Here is a 22,777-nt window from a genome sequence, read left to right as displayed (position 1 = left end):
AAAAAATATGAACGTTATTAACGTAATGACAGTCGATCTGGGTGACGCAGTCGGTAGAGTCCTGGCCTTCTATGCCCTAGGTTGCAGGTTCGATCCCGCCCAGGTCGATGACATTTAAGTGTGCTTAAATGCGACAGGCTCTTGTCAGTAGATTTACTGGCATGTAAAAAAAAAACTCCCGCGGGACAAAATTGTGGCACATCGGCGACGCTAATATAACCTCGGCAGTTGCGAGCGTCGTTAAATTTAAATTTAAATTAATGTAATGACTACAATGCTATATTTACTTACCTATTGGCTTTTAAGGAACACGGAAGTTCATTGCCGCCCTCACATAAGCCCGCCATTGGTCCCTATCCTGAGCAAGATTAATCCAGGCTCTACCATCATATCCCACAATACTATAGTTTCAGAAAATATTGGATCGGGCAGAGAAATAGACGATTTTAAGGAGCTTATATCTCTCAAAGTAGAGTTGAGGGATGATAAACTGCGCACACATTGTTGCCAATAATTTACAATGCTATTTAGTCATCATGGAAAGGTGGAGCGATGCGCAACGTGTTTTTGCAATTAAAAACTTGTACAAAAACAACAGTTTTGAGGCTATTAGGCGTGAATTCTGGCGTCATGATCCCGTCCCATCTGCTCATGCGACTTGCATTTCCATCCGTATAAAATAAAGTAGTACATCAACTGAAACATAGTGAAGTTCTCAAACGAAGGGAGTTTTGTGAGAGATTTAAAACGCATGGATAAAGATCAAGACATTGACACTTCGTGGATGTCTGACTAAGCGCATTTCCATCTCAGCGGCAGTCACTTAAAGGACGTCCTTTTCAAGAAGTAAATGGCAGACTGTATGTCATTTTGAAAAAAAAAATCTTGAATGAATAACCAACTATTTATAATGAACCGTTCCTTTGCCGGACCTTGTATAAACAGGAAGAATAAAACACTATTGATTTTTTTTTTCCAATCGCTCATAAATACATAATAGTGCCCTTGCAGTTGACATGGAATTATAAAATCTTCCTCAGTAATTATATTTAGAAATACAATAATTTTACTTAACTAATCTTAATTTTTCAATTTTTCTCCGTTCCATTACTCTTTCATCGTATTAATTTTTCAAGGTTGTGAAAGATCATTTTCAATTTCTAACCGTCTTTTAATATTTTTGTCTCTGACGTTTGGCACTTCGGGTTTCGCCATCAGCAGAGCTCAAGCTGCTGTCGGTCAAGGATTCGATTCCCGTTTGGACCTTTATCTGTTTTTTTTTTTCGAGGTTTTCCCTTCATGTAACGTGAATGTTATTAATAGCTTATACGGAGAATCGTCACCAAAAAATATCTGGTATCATCAATTCCATCAACGCTAAATAATCTAGTAGTTGATACAGCGACGTTAAATAAGCTAATGAAATTAATCATTAGCAGAGATAGGAAAATCACAGCTGTTAAGGATGCTCGTAGCCGACTGGCTTAACTGCCTAGATACATAATGCTGTACTAGTTGATGATCCATTTCGGCTTTTCTCAATACAAAATTTACTTAAGTTCCTTAAGTGTGGCATATGAGCAAAGTGAGCCGAGTGGCCTTTAGACTAGGAGCTCACATAAAGTTCAAGGTGAGCTCCAAGAGTCCTTGCAAGAACTCGGATTATCAGTATTTACCTTTTAATTGATAATTCCTCCTTTTCTCCTCTTTCAATCATCCATTGGTGACGGCATCTTAATACAAGAATATCTGACAATTTTATCAGTATTAGCGTTTCTCTAAATTAGTGTGAATTACGACAAGAAATAAAAGAAAAAAAAAATCATTATTTTCTAGAAGAATATTCTGCAGAGTACGTCCTTGTCAAAAAAACTTAAACAGCGCTGAATAAATTGGCCACCGGCGTAGCTCAGACGGCCAAGGTGCTTGCCTGCCGATCCGGGCGTGGGTTCGATTCCCACTCGGGCTGATTACCTGGTTGTTTTTTTCCGAGGTTTTCCCTAACTGTAAGGCACATGTCAGGCAATCTATGGCGAATCCTCGACCTCATCTCACTATCTCCAATCCCACCGACGCTAAATAACCTCGCAGTTGATATAACGTCGTTGAATAACCAAGTAAAAAATAATAACTAAAATTAAAATTAAATTAAGAAACATCTTTGCAACATTGTACATCATTATTTAATATGCCGTCTAGCGTCTTGGGTCCATGCATAACGTACGTGCTTTTCATACAAGCGGTCCGTGGTTCGATTTCCAGCGTGGGCAATGAAAGAGATTTATTTTCCGTCCACGGGACCGGATGTTTATCCAATGTCATGTGTTGTACTGTGTTATCTCAGCGGTGGTCCTGTGCCATGCTAACCACATGACCAGAGAGATCAACAATGTATACCTGTATACTGTTGGTCAAAATATGAGTCCTTTCCTATACTACATGGTATGAAAATAAGAGTTAAAACATCACGAAGAAAAAAATAATGGAAGACTCAAGAAATGCTGTAATGAATCCTGAATTTACTAAGATGATAGATGATATGAGGAACAAAGCTACCTTGACCTTACCGTAGCGTTGTTGTACTTATGTAATCAACAGATTACGAGTTGGACTAGATCCTGACTACGCTATGATGTGTGTTCGAACCCTGTCTGGGCTGATGACCTGCTTTGAATTTTTTGGAAGTTTTCACCAAATGTAAGGCGAATGTCAGGTAATGCTCTCGGGAATCCTACGCTTCACTTCACACCAAGTTCCAAGTTCTCGCTATTACGAATTCGCATAGAAATGTTCTTTCAGATACTCAACTCAGAATTAATGTAAATTTAAACAGGAGTAACTTCTCGCTGTAGACAAAGGTTGGCAAAAATTCAAACCTTTTGTCTTCTGAATTTAATGTTATAAATTTGCGGTTACACTGAATTAAAGGCCACATAACGTTTTCACTTAAAACAGTTATAAGATCCCTAATTGTGTTTTCATCCGTCGCATGTGTTTTATAACAATTGTTACACCCTGTGTAGTTAATGTCGCTTGATACTCTACTCATTCGATCTAAGTCGCATTCCGCCTTCAGTCTTATGGTGGATACCTATCAATACTGAATGTTCAGAAATAGCGAAACTTCTAGAAAAATTGCCACAGTCTTTCATCTTAAGAAATTTGTTCACTATTCTGACAAATCTTCGTCTTTGGTACTAAATGTCTTCATTTCATATACGGAGTGAATCGTAAGTAATATCATTAATTTCAGGGGTTTATTCTTTGAGATACTTCAAACAAGAAGATTTAATACAATTTTCCACGTGTTTCCTTCATTTTACAGATAAATATTGTTTTATAAGAAACATTTCACAGTTTTTTTTTTTTTTTTTTTTTTTGAAACCCATTGACTTAATTCCCAATATGCTCAGTCGGTTTAAGAGAGCACTGTATTATGATAATAATTTCTTTAAAGAATTTTAGTTTTGTTCTTTAAATGTCCAGAAATTTGAACCGAACAAGTGTAAGTTTTCGTTCTGCAAAAGAAGTTTAATTCCTTTGCAGAATGAAAAGTTACATTGGCAAATCAAGATTTCAGGTATAACTCCCTGTAAAGTTGATTTGAATAATTTTACCCTCGAAATTATTCAAATCAACTTTACAGGGAGTTATACCTCAAAGCTTGATTTGCATAATACACGTTACTGTTCGTTAACAGAAAACCACAATTTAAGTCACACTGAGTTAGTGTGCACTCGAAGTTGGTTGCTTGACGGTTGTCAGCCCACTTTGAGGTCTGTGGATATAGAGGGAAAAATTGGATCGGTGTCGGGTAGAGTTCCCGCGTAGCTCAGTTGGTAGAGCGTTGGTACGTTAGACCAAAGGTCCCGGGTTCGATACCCGGCCTCGAAACAATTTTTCCCTCGAAATTATTCAAATCAACTTTACAGGGCGTTATACCTGAAATCTTGATTTGCATAATACACGTCACTGTTCGTTAACAGAAAACCACAATTTAAGTCACACTGATCGGTGTCGGGTAGAGTTCCCAGGTAGCTCAGCTGGTAGAGCGTTGGTACGTTAAACCAAATGTCCCGGGTTCGATGCCCGGCCCCGGAACAATTTTTCCCTCGAAATTATTCAAATCAACTTTACAGGGAGTTATACCTGAAATCTTGATTTGCATAATACACGTCACTGTTCGTTAACATAAAACCACAATTTAAGTCACACTGATCGGTGTCGGGTAGAGTTCCCATGTAGCTCAGTTGGTAGAGCGTTGGTACCTTAAACCAAAGGTCCCGGGTTCGATGCCCGGCCCCGGAACAATTTTTTCCTCGAAATTATTCAAATCAACTTTACAGGGCGTTATACCTGAAATCTTTATTTGCATAATACACGTCACTGTTCGTTAACAGAAAACCACAATTTAAGTCACACTGATCGGTGTCGGGTAGAGTTCCCAGGTAGCTCAGCTGGTAGAGCGTTGGTACGTTAAACCAAATGTCCCGGGTTCGATGCCCGGCCCCGGAACAATTTTTCCCTCGAAATTATTCAAATCAACTTTACAGGGAGTTATACCTGAAATCTTGATTTGCATAATACACGTCACTGTTCGTTAACAGAAAACCACAATTTAAGTCACACTGATCGGTGTCGGGTAGAGTTCCCATGTAGCTCAGTTGGTAGAGCGTTGGTACCTTAAACCAAAGGTCCCGGGTTCGATGCCCGGCCCCGGAACAATTTTTCCCTCGAAACTATTCAAATCAACTTTACAGGGCGTTATACCTGAAATCTTGATTTGCATAATACACGTCACTGTTCGTTAACAGAAAACCACAATTTAAGTCATACCGATCGGTGTCGGGTAGAGTTCCCAGGTAGCTCAGCTGGTAGAGCGTTGGTACGTTAAACCAAATGTCCCGGGTTCGATGCCCGGCCCCGGAACAATTTTTCCCTCGAAATTATTCAAATCAACTTTACAGGGTGTTATACCTGAAATCTTGATTTGCATAATACACGTCACTGTTCGTTAACAGAAAACCACAATTTAAGTCACACTGAGTTAGTGTGCACTCAATGTTGGTTGCTTGACGGTTGTCAGCCCACTTTGAGGTCTGTGGATATAGAGGGAAAAATTGGATCGGTGTCGGGTAGAGTTCCCGGGTAGCTCAGTTGGTAGAGCGTTGGTACGTTAAACCAAAGGTCCCGGGTTCGATGCCCGGCCCTGGAACAATTTTTCCCTCGAAATTATTCAAATCAACTTTACAGGGCGTTATATCTGAAATCTTGATTTGCATAATACACTTCACTGTTCGTTAACAGAAAACCACAATTTAAGTCACACTGATCGGTGTCGGGTAGAGTTCCCAGGTAGCTCAGCTGGTAGAGCGTTGGTACGTTAAACCAAATGTCCGGGGTTCGATGCCCGGCCCCGGAACAATTTTTCCCTCGAAATTATTCAAATCAACTTTACAGGGAGTTATACCTGAAATCTTGATTTGCATAATACACGTCACTGTTCGTTAACAGAAAACCACAATTTAAGTCACACTGATCGGTGTCGGGTAGAGTTCCCATGTAGCTCAGTTGGTAGAGCGTTGGTACCTTAAACCAAAGGTCCCGGGTTCGATGCCCGGCCCCGGAACAATTTTTCCCTCGAAATTATTCAAATCAACTTTACAGGGCGTTATACCTGAAATCTTGATTTGCATAATACACGTCACTGTTCGTTAACAGAAAACCACAATTTAAGTCACACTGTTCGGTGTCGGGTAGAGTTCCCAGGTAGCTCAGCTGGTAGAGCGTTGGTACGTTAAACCAAATGTCCCGGGTTCGATGCCCGGCCCCGGAACAATTTTTCCCTCGAAATTATTCAAATCAACTTTACAGGGAGTTATACCTGAAATCTTGATTTGCATAATACACGTCACTGTTCGTTAACAGAAAACCACAATTTAAGTCACACTGATCGGTGTCGGGTAGAGTTCCCATGTAGCTCAGTTGGTAGAGCGTTGGTACGTTAAACCAAAGGTCCCGGGTTCGATGCCCGGTCCCGGAACAATTTTTTCCTCGAAATTATTCAAAAGTTACATTTGTTCGGATCATGTTTCTGTACATTTAAAGGACAAAACTAAAATTCGTTCAATCACTTATCATCATAATACAACTCATCTCTTACATTAAGAGAACACATTGGAAATTGAATCAATGGTTTTCCCAAAATACGCTATGAATTATTTTTATATAAAAAGCGACTTTATCTCGAAAAGGAAGCAAAAACGAGCAAAAATTGTATTATACATTTTTTTAAATATCTCAAAGAATAACCCCCTGAAATGAATGACATTACTTACGGTTTACTCAAGACGGACTTCGATTGAACATATTTACTTTATCGTTATCACGTGATCCGGCGTTCGAGTCCCAGTGAGGCCTAGAATTTTTCATTTGAAATATGCATAGTGACAATTGTTGCGAACAATTTCGAATTTGGTGTTTTTCTCGGGATTCTATTTCCACCATTTATAGGGCCATAACATTCTTACGACCGCTCTCCATCTCACTATCATATTCACAATATTTCACCAATCACTGGTTGGTGACTTGTTTTGGGACATGTGTGGATCCTACATAAGATGTGCTTATGTAGCTAACCTTACCGCAGTTTTAAATTAAGAGCGCAATGTGGGGAAAGCTCAACTTTTTGGAACAGAATATTTGTGTGTATGTGTATGTATTTATTCACACTGCAAGTGGGGTATATACCCGGTGGCAGTGGTAACTAATTACACTCAATAATGACAATTAATAATAAACACAATTAATAAAAAACAATAATTAATAATAATAATAATAATAATAAAATAATAATAATAAAATAATAATAATAATAAAATAATAATAATAATAATAATAATAAAGGTAACGGTATCTCCGTAACATGCCATGAAGGCACTTGGGGGGCATGTAGGTAGAGCCCTATGCTTTCTATGACCTCGGCACTAGAATGAGGTGGTGTGGTCGGCACCACGCTCTGGCCGCCTTTTACCCCCGGGAAAGACCCGGTACTCAATTTTTATAGGGGGCTGAGTGAACCTCGGGACCGTTCTGAAAGTATAATAATAATAATAATAATAATAATAATAATAATAATAATAATAATGAGCATCCTAATTAAATGAAGCATGGTCACTTAAAATAACATTTAAAGTAAATCTAATTTGTATCTTAACCCTAAGCTCGAACTAAGACCCACGAGACTGACAGGTTCATATTTGCACAAGTACCTTTCTGCACTACACTTATTTCGCTGTCAACTCACTCACTGCACTGATTCTACCTGATTTCACTAACACTTCTAACCATTTCACTGTTCAAATACTTCGCACAGCCACTTCACTGACACCAACACACTTCACTTACACAATAGACTTCACTGACACAACCCACTTCCACACTGATAGAACACTTCAAATAACAAGATATCAATTACACCCTTTAACTAGTGTGTATAATATACTACCGTCTATTAGTAAAGTCCTTAAGCCTATTTTTAACTACATTTTTGGTTATTGGTAAAGCCTTTATTAAGTCTGCAGGTAAAGCATTCCAGTCCCTGTTAGTACGATTGAGAAAAGAAAACTTTGCAGTGTCCGTCCTCTGTCTTCTTTCCCTCAATTTGTGTGAGTGGTCGTTCCTTGAAGAGTAATTTGGCGGCTGCAACTTATTTTTTATTTCGCTCCAGGCAGGCTCACCTCTGTATGTTTTGAACATTGCGCATAATCGAATTCGCGTTCTCCGGTCCGTGAGTGTGTCCCATTTGGTTGAATTTCCTGAAACTGAGGTGGAAAACATTGCTCCAAGTTCAAGTGCACAGTTGATTCCACATTCTCCTGGTATTGCCTTAACCTACACATCACGTACAGATAGTCTTCCTACACTATATGCTTCCAAAAGCCATTCATATCACAATGTAATATCACGTCTGGATAATTCATTACGTCTCTTGTAAATCCTTATGAAGTTTTTTGGACTAGTGTTGGGAGCTCCCTTACAGCAGAGTCCGTATAGGCCAGTTTCTATCTGATGCTTTTCCAATTCACTGCGGGCTAAAGCAAGGAGATGCACTATCACCTTTACTTTTTAACTTCGCTCTAGAATATGCCATTAGGAAAGTTCAGGATAACACAGAGGGTTTGGAATTGAACGGGATACATCAGCTTCTTGTCTATGCGGATGACGTGAACATGTTAGGAGAAAATCCACAAACGATAAGGGAAAACGCGGAAATTCTACTTGAAGCAACTAAGGAGATAGGGTTGGAAGTAAATCCCGAAAAGACTAAGTATATGATTATGTCGCGTGATCAGAATATTGTACGAAATGGAACTATAAAAGTTGGAGATTTATCCTTCGAAGAGGTGGAAAAATTAAAATATCTTGGAGCAACAGTAACAAATATAAATGACACTCGGGAGGAAATTAAACGCAGAATAAATATGGGAAATGCCTGTTATTATTCGGTTGAGAAGCTTTTACCATCTAGTCTGCTGTCAAAAAATCTGAAAGTTAGAATTTATAAAACAGTTATATTACCGGTTGTTCTCTATGGCTGTGAAACTTGGACTCTCACTTTGAGAGAGGAACAGAGATTGAGGGTCTTTGAGAATAAGGTTCTTAGAAAAATATTTGGGGCTAAGAGGGATGAAGTTACAGGAGAATGGAGAAAGTTACACAATGCAGAGCTGCACGCATTGCATCCTTCACCTGACATAATTAAGAACATTAAATCCAGACGTTTGAGATGGGCAGGGCATGTAGCACGTATGGGCGAATCCAGAAATGCATATAGAGTGTTAGTTGGGAGGCCAGAGGGGAAAAGACCTTTGGAGAGGCCGAGACGTAGATGGGAGGATAATATTAAAATGGATTTGAGGGAGATGGGATATGATGGTAGAGACTGGATTAATCTTGCTCAGGATAGGGACCAATGGCGGGCTTATGTGAGAGCGGCAATGAACCTCCGGATTCCTTAGAAGCCAGTAAGTAAGTAAGTGTTGTTCTCTTGCCTATATTATCGGATACAACAAACCTTCTAGCGCACACTAGCAATTTTCTAAAGAAACAATTACAGAGCAGTGAACTCTAAAGAGCCAACCATAGTTAAAAAAAAGTACAAAATTGTTTAAAATTACGTAGGAAATAGATTAAAAATTCTGCATATTTTTCAAGTTATTCTACCTTAGATGTGTAATACTGTTTTTTCAAACGCACTGTATGCATCATAATTTTTGGAATTTTATAATTAATCCAGAAAGCGAAAGATTATTTTCGTATCTTATCTTGGGTAGATGGTAAATGGTTTTATGTTTCTAAATAACAATGCAAGAAAATTAAATTTAAATTTAAATAACATTCTCTACAGGAAAAACTTAACTGCTAAGAAACGTATGAGACATATAATATGGAAATATATGTCATACCCGCGAATCCAATCCTTCCAGTTACAGCCAAATTGCAGTTTCATCCTCATCAATGAGTAGAATACGCCCCAGTCATTTTACTTCACTTTATTTAACTTTATATTATCTTTGTACAATGGCATGATCCTTAACTTGCCGCCATTCGCCTCGACTCTAAGAGCGCAGCTAATTGTTGTCGCTAGTGCCGAGAATACCACGACTAATTCGTCCCTTTTGTTTATTTTGTTTTTGAACACTTTGCCTTTCACCTATCCCACATACAAAATTAGACATGATTAAAATCTGGGGACCTTGGTGGTCAATTTATGTGGCCACCGAGACCGATCCACCGTTCGGAGAATGTGAGATTTAGATGTGTCACCTGACGGCTAAAATGTAGGCCTACATGTGCTCCGTCATGATGAAAGAACTTGCTCATACCTGTAGCCATGGGAACTACAAACAGCTACTTTTCTACACCCATTACGAACAGTGCTATCCTCAAACGATCTCAGAACGACACGTATTATGCCTTTGTATGTAGTCAGTAGTATGTCGTTCTTTCCTATCATTTGTAAGGCTTGTTATGCGTAACATTCAAACAGCTGTATCTTCACACCCATTGAAGATTGGACACATGTTTACATGGACTTTTTACTCAGAATAGTTCATATAGCCACTCCCTAAAATATTTACTATTCCTTCTGTATTCAGGCACCCCATGTGTATAGGAATGTTCATATTGTCATTATATCGGATATGACGTAAGCGTTTCCATGGCAACCAAATTCGAATTTCCGTTTCATAAAACTCTTTCATTTATTCTATTAGTTTAGGCCGAATAGACTATAGTCGTTACACGCAAAAATATAACATTTCAGAGCATAAGTCACATATACGGAGATTAAGTAATGATAATATAATATAATATAATTGACGTTACTTTATTTGTTTCATGTGTTGAAGACTATCTTGGGAGTGCTCCTCGCCGTCCCAGCACTTAGCAATCCAGTAAGGGAAAAGAAACAGTAAGTATTATGTAACATAGGTACTGCAATTGTACTGTAGTGGCAAAAAAACCGGACCGACCTTTGTAGCTGATTTCAGAGCCTTGTTCACTTCAGAGCACGATAGACTGGTAACTAAGACTTTCGAATCCTACCTGGGAAGGAAACTTTTTTTGTTCCTTATTCAAATTTATTCCCAAAACTTTTCGACTGTAGCGATATTTTACTACTTAATTAACTCATTATTCCCAGAACATGAATTTTACCAGCTATCGAAAAGTATTGGGAATAAATTTGAATAAGGAACAAAAAAAAAGTTTTCTTCCCAGGCAGGATTCGAACCACGAAAGTCTTAGTTACCAGTCTATCGTGCTCTGGAATGAACAAATCTCTGAAATCAGCTACAAGGGTTGTTCCGTTTTTTTTTTTTTTTTGCCACTACTGCACATATTGTTTCTTCAGAATGCCGAAGTTGAGCCTGTACCATATGCTCTGCAACCGAGGCCAGTAGAAGTAATATGCAGTGCAAATGGCAGGGCCGCCGTTAGCAAGTGTGAGGTCCTTTCGATAACATCGCCGCGAGGACCCAGTCCCTTCAAATTCTAGACGGAGAATCAGAGAGAGAACTTACTAAAAATCCCTCAGAAGCAATATTCTGGCTTTCTAAAATTTCTTCCCGTTGTTTATTCTTTTTTTTTTTTTTTAACCCGAATCCTTATTGCCAAAGTGGAAAACAGACGCTCTAGACTCTAGACATTCGGCTGATAGTGCGTAATAGTTCTCACTTATCCAATCTTTAATCAAATATTGACACAGAACTAAGTCTTTTACCTCACTAGATACAGTATATGTAGGAGGCGGGGTATAGGGAATTCAATGTCACATAAAAAATATAACTTTCCCTTGGTCATTTTGATATACTTGTCTTCCCTTTATTCTTTTCCCCTTGTGCTCATAATCTTCCCCATGTGCTCCTAGTCTTCCCCTTGTTTTCCTTGTCATCTGCCCTTCCTCCTCCTTGCCTTTCCTTCTGTCCCTTGTTCTCTTTGTATTCCCCTTGTTTCCCCTTGTTCCACCTGCTTTTCATTTTCTCCTTGCCTTTCCCTTCTTATGCTTATCTTCCTCTTATTCTCCTTCTCTTCCCCTTGTTCTCCTAGTATTCCACTTCTTCTCCTTGTACTCCCCTTCTTCTCCTTGCAATCCCCTTCTCCTTGTATTACCCTTGTTCTCCTTGTATTTCCCTTGTTCTCCTTGTATTCCCCTTGCATTCCTAATACTGTATTTCCATTGTTCCCCTTTACTTCCCTTTGCTCCCCTTCTCATTCCCTTGTATTCCTTGTCTTCTTCTTTTATCCTCGTATTCCCCTTACTCTGCTTGTCTATCCATTGTTCTCCTTGTCTTTCACTTGTTCTCTTTATCTCTTCCTTGGTCCCGTATTTCATTTGTTCTCCTTATATTCCCCTTGTTTTTCCTATATTCCCCTTGTTCTCCTGTATTCCCCTTGTACAGTATTACTGGTTTCCCTTGTTCTCCTTATATTCCCCTTGTTCTCCTTATACTCCCCTTGTTCTCCTTATATTCCCCTTGTTTTTCCTATATTCCCCTTGTTCTCCTGTATTCCCCTTGTACAGTATTACTGGTTTCCCTTGTTCTCCTTATATTCCCCTTGTTCTCCTTATACTCCCCTTGTTCTCCTTATATTCCCCTTGTTTTTCTTATATTCCCCTTGCTTTCCCTGTATTCCCCTTGCTCTCCCTGTATTCCCCTTGATTTACTGATTTCCCTTGTTCTCCTTATATTCTCCTCGTTTTTCCTACATGCCTCTTGCTCTCCCTGTATTCCCCTTGTTCTCTCTGCATTTCCCTTGCATTACTGGTTTCCCTTGTTCTCCTTATATTCCCCTTGTTCTCCTTATATTCCCCTTGTTTTTCCTATATTCCCCTTGTTCTCCCTGTATTCCCCTTGTATTACTGGTTTCCCCTGTTCTCCTTATATTCCCCTTGTTTTCCTTATATGCCACTTGTTCTCCTTATATTCCCCTTGTTTTTCCTATATTCCCCTTGTTCTCCTGTATTCCCCTTGTATTACTGGTTTCCCCTGTTCTCCTTATATTCCCCTTGTTTTCCTTATATTCCACTTGTTCTCCTTATATTCCCCTTGTTTTTCCTATATTCCCCTTGTTCTCCTGTATTCCCCTTGTATTACTGGTTTCCCCTGTTCTCCTTATATTCCCCTTGTTTTCCTTATATGCCACTTGTTCTCCTTATATTCCCCTTGTTTTCCTTATATGCCACTTGTTCTCCTTATATTCCCCTTGTTTTTCCTATATTCCTCTTGTTCTCCTGTATTCCCCTTGTACAGTATTACTGGTTTCCCTTGTTCTCCTTATATTCCCCTTGTTCTCCTTATACTCCCCTTGTTCTCCTTATATTCCCCTTGTTTTTCCTATATTCCCCTTGTTCTCCTCTATTCCCCTTGTACAGTATTACTGGTTTCCCTTGTTCTCCTTATATTCCCCTTGTTCTCCTTATACAGCCCTTGTTCACTTTATATTCCCCTTGTTTTTCCTATATTCTCCTTGTTCTCCTGTATTCCCCTTGTACAGTATTACTGGTTTCCCTTGTTCTCATTATATTCCCCTTGTTCTCCTTATACTCCCCTTGTTCTCCTTATATTCCCCTTGTTTTTCTTATATTCCCCTTGCTGTCCCTGTATTCCCCTTGCTCTCCCTGTATTCCCCTTGTATTACTGATTTCCCTTGTTCTCCTTATATTCTCCTCGTTTTTCCTACATGCCTCTTGCTCTCCCTGTATTCCCCTTGTTCTCTCTGCATTTCCCTTGCATTACTGGCTTCCCTTGTTCTCCTTATATTCCCCTTGTTTTTCCTATATTACCTTGTTCTCCCTGTATTCCCCTTGTATTACTAGTTCTCTTGTTCTCCTTATATTCCTCTTGTTTTCCCTATATTTCCCTTGGTCTCCTTATATTCCTCTTGTTTTTCCTATATGCCCCTTGTTCTCCTTATTCCTCGTGCTTGTTTGTTAACAACCCATTCGACGTAAAGACATGCAGTATAGTAAAGGTATACACTGTCGATAGGTGATCGTGCTCACACGTATTCTACGTAAAGATACGCAGCAGCATATTAAAACTATGCACTTGTTCATTTTTTCGTAGATTTATTAATACAGATGTTTTGTATATTATTTCATTAATTTTTTAACTGGAGATGAGAAGTGTTTTTCTGAGTCACACTTTACACATCGCTAATGGCGGCCCTGGAGAACTGAGCTTTTTTACAGAAGTTAATGAAGTTTTCTCTTCAACAAGACAGGAAAATTAATAAGTGTGAATGGTTGCTGTTAAATATAGAAACACGTAGCCTATACGAACATGATTTGATAACAATTTCAATATAAAAAATGAATGAATATCTTCAAATATAGGCACGCTTGTAGTTAGGAATGTAACATCTTATATATTGTCTAATTTTCCAACCAGTACTCTTCAAAGTTAACACTTTTATCTGCAGTGAAATAACTTCAACGAGCTGTAACATTACAGGTTTGTGTTTATGGCAATTGAAATAAATGACGTTGTAAACAGAAACCTGTGATGCTGGTGGCCAATTTTATTGCTCGTTACTATTGAAACAGCTATTTCTTCCTATAGTATCATTTGCTAGACCATCACAGCAGTGTTACAATTCAAAATTGAATTTTGTCTACTCGTCACATTATTAAAATCAGAACAAGCAACTTCTAATATATTAGTGAATATAACTACGCGTAATAAAGATATGAGTTGAAAGGCGTTGAAACAGTAGTATACCCAACTAACATATTTGGTAGAGATCTAACTTGACTTACAAATTAACAATCCCAGTTAACCAGTTAATGTCTTTTAGTAAAGTTCTTGGATCTTTTAAAATAACATTTTAATTTTATTGATACTAGTTTTACAGATTTTGCTGAACTGCATTTGTATTCTTATTTATGCATTTCTGACTCTTTTCCCGATGTGTTGTTGTAATTTCAAGAGTTCACTCAAAACTGAGTGCATGTTACAACGTTCTTTTGACATAAAATAATTGTTAACTCCATGACTGACGAATTGTAATTAGACCAATTGCTTATTACCAGTAATAAATATTGCATTAATGTTTTCAGTTGAACACTTCCACCATAAAAACGACGAAAACAACAACAGGAATTTATTTTGTAACGCTAATTGATTTTAATTTGAACTGCTTCAAAAAATAAAACATTACTAAATATGGTTTTGTTCATATTTTAACGAGACTTTGATAGTTCATTCTAGTTTTATAACATATTTTATACATTTTTATATTCATTTGCTTAAATGCATTCTGGAAAAAAATCAATGGGAAGCTATTTTTGAAAACATAACATTCTTTTGACTAATAATTGTTAACGTCATGATGGACGAATTATAAAAACTAATTATCACTAATAAATTGCATTAATGTTTTATTGATCTGAATTCTTCCACCATAAAAATGCCAAAAACAATAGAAATTTATTGTGTAACGCATATGGATTTTAATTTGAACTGTTTCAAAAATAAAATACCACCAAATGTGGCTTTGTTCATATTTTTACGAGATTCTGACAGTTAATACCACTTTCCATAACTTTTTTTATAGATTTTTTTAAATTCAGTTCCTTCCATCCATTCTAAAAAAAAAAGAATAGCTGGAAAACCATTCTGGAAAACACAACTTTCTTTTGACATGTACAGTAATTGTTAACTTTACGATGGAAGAATTGTAATTACTAATTACAATAAACTCAATTAATGTTTTATTGAGTTGAACACTTCCAGCATAAAAACGTCGAAAGAAAAAAATAGGCATTTATTTTGAAATATACATATATGAATTTTAATTAAACTGATTTAAGAATAAAATATAATCAAATATGGCCATGTTCATATTTTTACGAGATTTAAATTGTTAATAAAAGTTTTGATAATAGCTTTGAAAAATTTTAAATTCAGTTTCTTCCTTCCATTCTGAAAAAAAAACACTGGAAGAATATTCTGGAAAACACAACTTTCTTTTGACATACAATTGTTAATTTCACGATGAACGAAATTGTAATTACTAATTACGACTAATAAATTGCATTAATATCTGAGTTAAGCTCTTTCAGCATAAAAATGTCCAAAACAACAATTGTAATTTATTTTGTAACGTATATGGAATGTAATTTTAACTGCTTCAAAAATAATAATACCATCAAATATGACTTTGTTCATATTCGGGCCAGATTTTGATAGTTAAAATCAGTTTTGATAAAGTCTTTAGTAAATTTAAAATTCAGGTACGTCCCTCCACTCTGGAAATGAAAAAAAAAAAAACCTTGTCACAATGACAATCGAAAAAGTTTCTGTAAGTTGGTTGGTTTTCAGTGTCGAGACAGATATCTCAAGGGGAGACTATGGCCCTCCTGAACATCACCACCATGAGCCTGAAGGCGTCTGGAAGAAAAAGCTCGTTTGGAAAGAAGAATGGAAGAAAGTCTGGAAGACAGCTTCAAAGTTAATATGGAAACCAGACTGGAAGAAGATACAGGTTCCGATATGGAAAGAGATAAAGGTGCCGGTATGGAAGGAAGTTAAAGTTCCTGAATGGAAGAAGGTGCAGAAACCCATATGGAAGGAGATCAAAGTACCGGCGTGGAAGGAAGTGAAGGTGCCAGAGTGGAAGAAGATTTACAAACCGATCTGGAAAGAGATAAAGGTCCCCGTCTGGAAAGAAATTCAAGTTCCTGATTGGAAGAAGATCTGGGTGCCGGAATGGGTGAAGGTCTGGGTGCCAGGTCACCAGTCCCACGGAAAAGATCATGACGGCTGGGAGTATACGTCGCACGGGCTGTGGAAAAAGAAGCTCGTCTGGAAGCCGGTGTGGAAGAAGATCTGGAGAACCGAAAAGAAGTTGATCTGGGTTCCCGAGAAGAAACTGGAGTGGAAAGAAGAATGGAAACAGGTAACGTAATGTTTCAATATTGTCCCAAATACACAAGCCACTAGAAATTAGTATTTAACAGTAAATACAAAATTCGTGAGTACAAATCCAGCCGATTGGTGACAATCTCACGCGATGGAATTTTAACTTTTCTTATTTTATATTCATTCATTCATTCATAGTTTTCGTCGCCCTGGGTGGAGCTATTGGTATAGCGCTGGTTTTCTGTGAACGAGGTTGCGGGTTCGATCCCGGTCCAGGTCGATGGCATTTAAGCGTGCTTAAATGCGACAGGCTCATGTCACTAGATTTAGTGACATGTAAAAGAACTTCTGTCGGACAAAAATCCAGCACACCGGCGACGCTGATATAACCTCGGCAATTGCAAGCGTCATTAAATGAATCATAATCTATTTTTTTTTTCATAGTTTTCTGCCAAAGGACAGTTCTGTCACTGCAAACCCACACTTCTACAATCTTTCCTATTTTCTGCCTTCCTTACTATCTCCGAATATAATCCATATATCTTAATGCAGTTTATCATCTGATATCTTCTTCTACCGCAAACTTTTCTCCCGTTCACCAGTGCATCTTTCAGTAGGCAGTTTCTTCTCAGCCAGTGACTCAACCAATTCCTTTTCCTCTTCCTGATCAGTTTCAACGTCATTTTTTCTCATCCATTCTTTCCAACGCAGCTTCATTTCTTATTCTGACTATCCACATGCTCAATATTGTACACACGGGCTCTTTACCATCGTTTCTATTAGTTCTTCCACTGTTCCATAAAATTCCTCTACCTTCAGTAAATTTCTTGTATGTCCACCTCGGATTCTTGAGGCACACACATGGTCAAGGTTGAACGTGTCTTGGGACATTTACACCTCGTCATGAAAGAAGAGAACCTTAAACGCGACCGGTTTCTGCAAGTAGAAGGGTAAGATGGAAGTAATAATTTGATCGCAAACGTCACATTCAAGTTATAGTGAAAACGTCTCTATAAACCTGCATGATCTTACAACTTTTGCCTTCTCATTATCAAACGTTGAAGAGAAAGTGGCGTGATACTGCAAAAAATGCATATTGCCAAATGATCAAAGAAATTCACGTTTTCTAATAGCCAGATACCATCACTTTTACATTACATGTCTCTGTTTTTTGTATACCGATTCCTCCTGAACTGTTGGGTGGATTTTGTACGTATCGAGCAACTCCGACATAATTCATATGAAATATAAATTTTTATTATCATGTATTTGTAGAGTAATTACTTGAAAATTAACTTGATTGTAGCCGTTTAGAGAATGCAGCAAGAAGTGGCATAAATTCTCAAAATGTTATAGATCAGATAAATATAGTCAGCCTCTTGTAGTGTCGTTACCCACCAACATTCATTTCATATTCATTTCATTAATTCATAGTGTTCTGCCCAAGGGCAGGTCTTTCACTGCAAACCCAGCATCCTTCAGTCTTTCCTATTCTCTGCCTTCCTCTTGGTCTCCTCATATGATCCATATATCTCAATGTCGTCTATCATCTGATATCTTCTTCTGCCCCGAACTCTTCTTCCGTTCACCATTCCTTCTAGTGTATCCTTCAGTAGGCAGTTTCTTCTCAACCAGTGATCAAGCCAATTCCTTTCCCTCTTCCTGATCAGTTTCAGCATCATTCTTTCTTCACCCACTCTTTCCAACACAGCTTCATTTCTTATTATGTCTGTCCATTTCACACACTACATTTTTCTCCATATCCACATTTCAAATACTTCTAGTCGCTTCTCTTCACTTCGTCGTAATGTTCATGTTTCTGCCCAACACAATGCCATACTCCACACAAAGCACTTCACTAGTCTCTTCCTCGGTTCTTTCTCCAAAGGTTCGCAGAAGATGCTCCTTTTTCTATTAAAAGCTTCTTTTGCCATTGCTATCCTTCGTTTGACTTCCTGGCTGCAGCTCATGTTACTGCTTATAGTACACCCCAAGTATTTGAAGCTGTCCACTTGCTCTACTGTCTCATTTAGAATTCGCAAGTTTATCTTCTTTAGTTTTCTTCCTATGACCATGATCTACTGTACATCTTGTTGGCATTTATCTTCATTCCATACTGCTCACAGCTGTAGCATATCCCTTAGTATCATCTCCTCTTCTGCTAATATTGTCGTATCATCAGAATATCTTACACACTTTATTCTTCTTCCTCCTACTATTACTCCTCCCATGTTCTGAAAACAGTTCTTCACTAAATCCTCCAAGTAGATTCATTTCATAAAAGGTTATGTTTATTTAACATACATACTTAAATACAGCCGCATCTGTTGTTAAACGCTAGCATGCTGGTCTGTTATTCGAGAGGCTCGGGTTCCATACCCGTTCAGGTTCTAATTAAATATGTTGTAGACGAAGCGAACAGAGTTTTTCTCGGGGTACTCCCGTTTCTATCTGTCAGTCCATCTTCCCCTCATTTCATATATCATATGCAGAAGTTAAAATTACAGGACCCCTATATTTATTAGTCGTCCCTTATTCCAGTTAATGAAGTTTTCGAGTATGAAATGCTGCACTTTTCTTTTACATAGCACAAGATGATCGTGAAACTTAATTTTGCGTTTTCATAGCTTTTGTTTCACATAATAGTCTTTAAATACACGCGCTGTACTAAATTCTAGCGAACCATACTGCACCATACGGTAATACATAACTATAGAGACTGACAACTTCCAACACGTCTTACTTGAGTCAAGTTAAGTCATATACTCGTGATGTATGTTCCATCGCTTGACACTATCGCCCGTTAACCTGCAAACGATAGTTCTTCCTCTCGGCAACAGAAAGAAACAGCAGACAGATATATTGGGACGACTTTTAAATAGGAGACTCTGTAGATTTGAGTGAAGTCTTGGGGGTTGATAGGTATCTGATGCTGATATAGGAAAGGTTAGAGGCTCCTGGCCCTGGAGATGAAATCTGGTTCTGTGAGGGTTGAGGAAAGATTGAACGTGTCAGCATCGAATTCACGAATGAACACCCAGACCATCTGTCAGACTGGAAGAGTCATCGCATTTAAGGCGCAAAATGGGACAATAAGCCAAAGTTAATGGATTTTTTTTCAGTATCAGGCCCTGGAAAAACCAGTGAGACATTCATATAAATATTAATTTCAAGACTGAGATCAACATTATTGAAGTAGTAATAAACACAGGTCGCAAGTGAAGGAGCTTGCTTTGATAGTCAGGTAAAAGTAATAATTCAAACGTCAAACAATATTTTGCCATGTCAAATCAATTTTCATATGAAGTCAAGAAATATAATGTGTGCCTGAATACAAAATAACTGTTATATCAAATAAATAATAAAAGGTAGCAATATGTTTTGCCTTATTGTTAAGTAACGTTCACTTCATCTCTTTATTTTTTTTTCTAAGACATATTTTCCGTTGAATCAGGTATGGAGAACGGAAAAGAAGGAAGTTTGGATAGCGGAGAAGAAGCTGGAGTGGAAAGAAGAGTGGGTGCAGGTATGGAAGACTGGCAAGAAGCTGGAATGGGTGCCCGACAAGAAGCTCGTCTGGAAGGACGAGTGGAAGCAGATCTGGGTACCCGTGTGGAAGCAGTACCAAGTTCCAGAGTGGAAGAAAGTATGGAAGCCAGTGTGGGAGAAGGTTTGGGTGCCCATTAAGCATGAAGAGCACCACGAGCACCATGAGCACCACGGGTGGGACTGAACCACCACCGTCACCTGACTTCACAACCATGACACTCAAGATCTCGTCGCCGAGAAGTGAAATGTTTCATGAAGGATCCAGTTCCCAAACTCACCTTTCAGTATTGGCCAGGATCAAGAGTTTTTTGTGACTTTGAAACTTCCATTACTTAACTCAGAGTCTATTAATTTGCAATGAGTTCGAAATCATCAGCAAGTTTAATGACAAATAGTCGAGAGTTTCTTTAATAACACTTATATTCGATCAAAAATATCTGGTATAACGTGTAACCGTCACAGAATTTTGTTTGGTGCAACTATCAGACCGGCAATATTATCTAATGTAGCCGTTACAGAACTTTAATGTTGTAAATACTCCGTTAAAATATCATCCAGAATAATCGCCAGAGAGTACTGACTTGATAAACGTTCTCCAGTGTAAATTTTGCGGAACTTTGGCCGTTAACAGTTACTCGATCGAGAATATCATTCAATACAACAGTAACAAAAAACCGTTAAAAATATACGTTCAGCAATATTTTGCAATTCATATTGAAAAGATTTATTTTCCAGCGATTCCCCAAATCAGGACTGTCAGGAGTGACAAAGTATACTCAACAAAAATAGTGACATAAAAACATAAAAGAGAGAAAAAGTTAGATACCGAATTTTAGTTTCATACAACTTTTTCATTGATTTTATTTTTGTGTAACAATTACAGAAGTTCTATTACTTAAAATATTCGATGGAGCAATTCTACAGCTAAGCAGTTCTCGAATTTTTATCTTCAAAATCATTCGATATCAAATTTTGCTTAAAATAACCATCAGGGAATTTTAACTACTGTAGTAATTCAATTGAAAATAGAGTTCTTCCGCAGTAAAATTATCGTATGATTCCAATTTTCAGATTCATTCAACCAAAAAATGCTTCTTGATTTCAATCCTGATAGAATTTCGAAAGTAAGATCATTCCATCGTGGATACTCCAGTGTAATTATCAGACAGCACTGATTATCGAAACATATGGCACTGGGTAATATAGACAGAATTGTGGATGATGTAACTATTCCATCGAATGAATTTTTTTACAGAATTTTTATTCGCAAAACCATTTGATTAGGAAAGTGTCCTTAATATAATCTCCGGGCATTCTAACCATCAAAATCATTCGATTTAGAATACTTCCCGAGTATTATCACCAGAGGGATCTACTTGTCAAAAAAGTGTCTTAATTTTAACCCTAATGAAATTCTTACAGTCAAATTCATTCCAAACTTCAATCATATAACCATCAGAAGATTTCGATTCTCAGGACAATTCTATCGACAATATTTTGCAATACAACCTTTACAGAACTAAGACTAATGAAAATAGTTTACCAAGAAAAAATTCTTCTTACTGTCACCGTAATTTCGTTATTAAAGATATTCGATCGAAAACATGCCATTTCAATTATCATTTCTACTCAAACAACAACTTTTTCTAGTACAACAACCGCATAATTTATATTATAAAACATTTTAAATCCGGAATAGTTTTATAACATTTGATTCTTAAAACCATTGATCAGAAATAATAAACTCGCCAAAAAATTTTGATTATTAAAATTCTCGACTATTTTATCGAAAAAACTTCAACGGTATAATTATCTCAGAATTTGATCTCTTACGACCTTCCAATTTAAAATACCTACTTCTCGAGCATCGTCACATTTTCAACTGTGACAAAAGTGTACTAAAAACTGAAATTGTGTCGTCTGTCAACAGATATCTGTTGAAGGTTACAATATAGGACAAAATGTTCTACCAGACACAAATCTGGATTTGATCCAACGATATAAACACTGAGCAATCTGAATGGTACAGACATTCAACTGAAATGCCTGTCCCTATTCCAGAGGGCGACCTGGTTACGTCAGTCGTGGTGACACCTGTTTTTCTTGTAAAGCATTCTCACTTCCAGCTGAACTGCTTCTGGCAGAAGAAGCCAGTCCTCTTGTTGTACATAGCGTTTGTTAACCTTCCGTCCTAATGCTTATACAGTACAAAATAAAGAGGAAAATGAACTTTGCATGCTGTTGTAAAGATAACGGGTGTGTTTTAACACGTAATGTTCTGCTTTGTGGAGAATCCATTGTAAATATGAGTCTACTGTCTCCTCGACTGTTGAGTTTTTATACATACACGATTATCTTGTTATTGTTTGTAATCTACCGTTTTGTAATATATTTTATATAAACTTTTTAACCAGTGTTTTATTTCTATTACCCTATCTCAAACATTTCCCATCTAAACTCGCTTTATATTGCACGAGATGTGGAAGTTTCATCATTTAAACCGTTAAAAACAGTGGCTGTAATCTCATTAATTAAACAGTTGCTCAGTTAACCTACAAACTCATGTCTGGTCCTGAAATGGCTTTCTCCTCTCATTTACAGTTTTAAAATTCACTTTCTTCTATCCCTGTTCTCTTTTCTCTAACAAATCCTCCATCATTTTATTCCATATTTCACCTCCTTCAACGTGTCAGTTTCTTCAATTTTTCTTCATCTCTCCCTGCCATTCTTCTCATATCCCTATCTACCGCCCTAGCTTTCTCTATTTTCTTACCACTTATACAGGGTGTAAGAGGTATAAG

At 37.6% G+C, this 22,777-nt stretch overlaps 1 protein-coding gene across 1 annotated transcript in view; it reads left to right on the top strand.

Moving 5' to 3' along the window:
- LOC138714166 (uncharacterized) overlaps positions 1-22,386 on the top strand; it is a 22,801-nt gene extending 415 nt beyond the window's left edge. Inside the window, exons 2-4 of the mRNA XM_069846592.1 lie at positions 10,413-10,474; positions 15,888-16,464; positions 19,882-22,386. Coding sequence (XP_069702693.1) covers positions 10,413-10,474; positions 15,888-16,464; positions 19,882-20,160 — 918 coding nt within the window. The 3' untranslated portion in view covers positions 20,161-22,386. The remainder of the gene's footprint in view (positions 1-10,412; positions 10,475-15,887; positions 16,465-19,881) is intronic.
- Positions 22,387-22,777: the final 391 nt, after the last annotated feature.

Source organism: Periplaneta americana, chromosome 1, assembly GCF_040183065.1.
Source record: "Periplaneta americana isolate PAMFEO1 chromosome 1, P.americana_PAMFEO1_priV1, whole genome shotgun sequence".
Taxonomy (NCBI): domain Eukaryota; kingdom Metazoa; phylum Arthropoda; class Insecta; order Blattodea; family Blattidae; genus Periplaneta; species Periplaneta americana.
The sequence above is the reverse complement of the archived record's forward strand: the minus strand, read 5'-3'. Positions and strand labels throughout refer to the sequence as shown.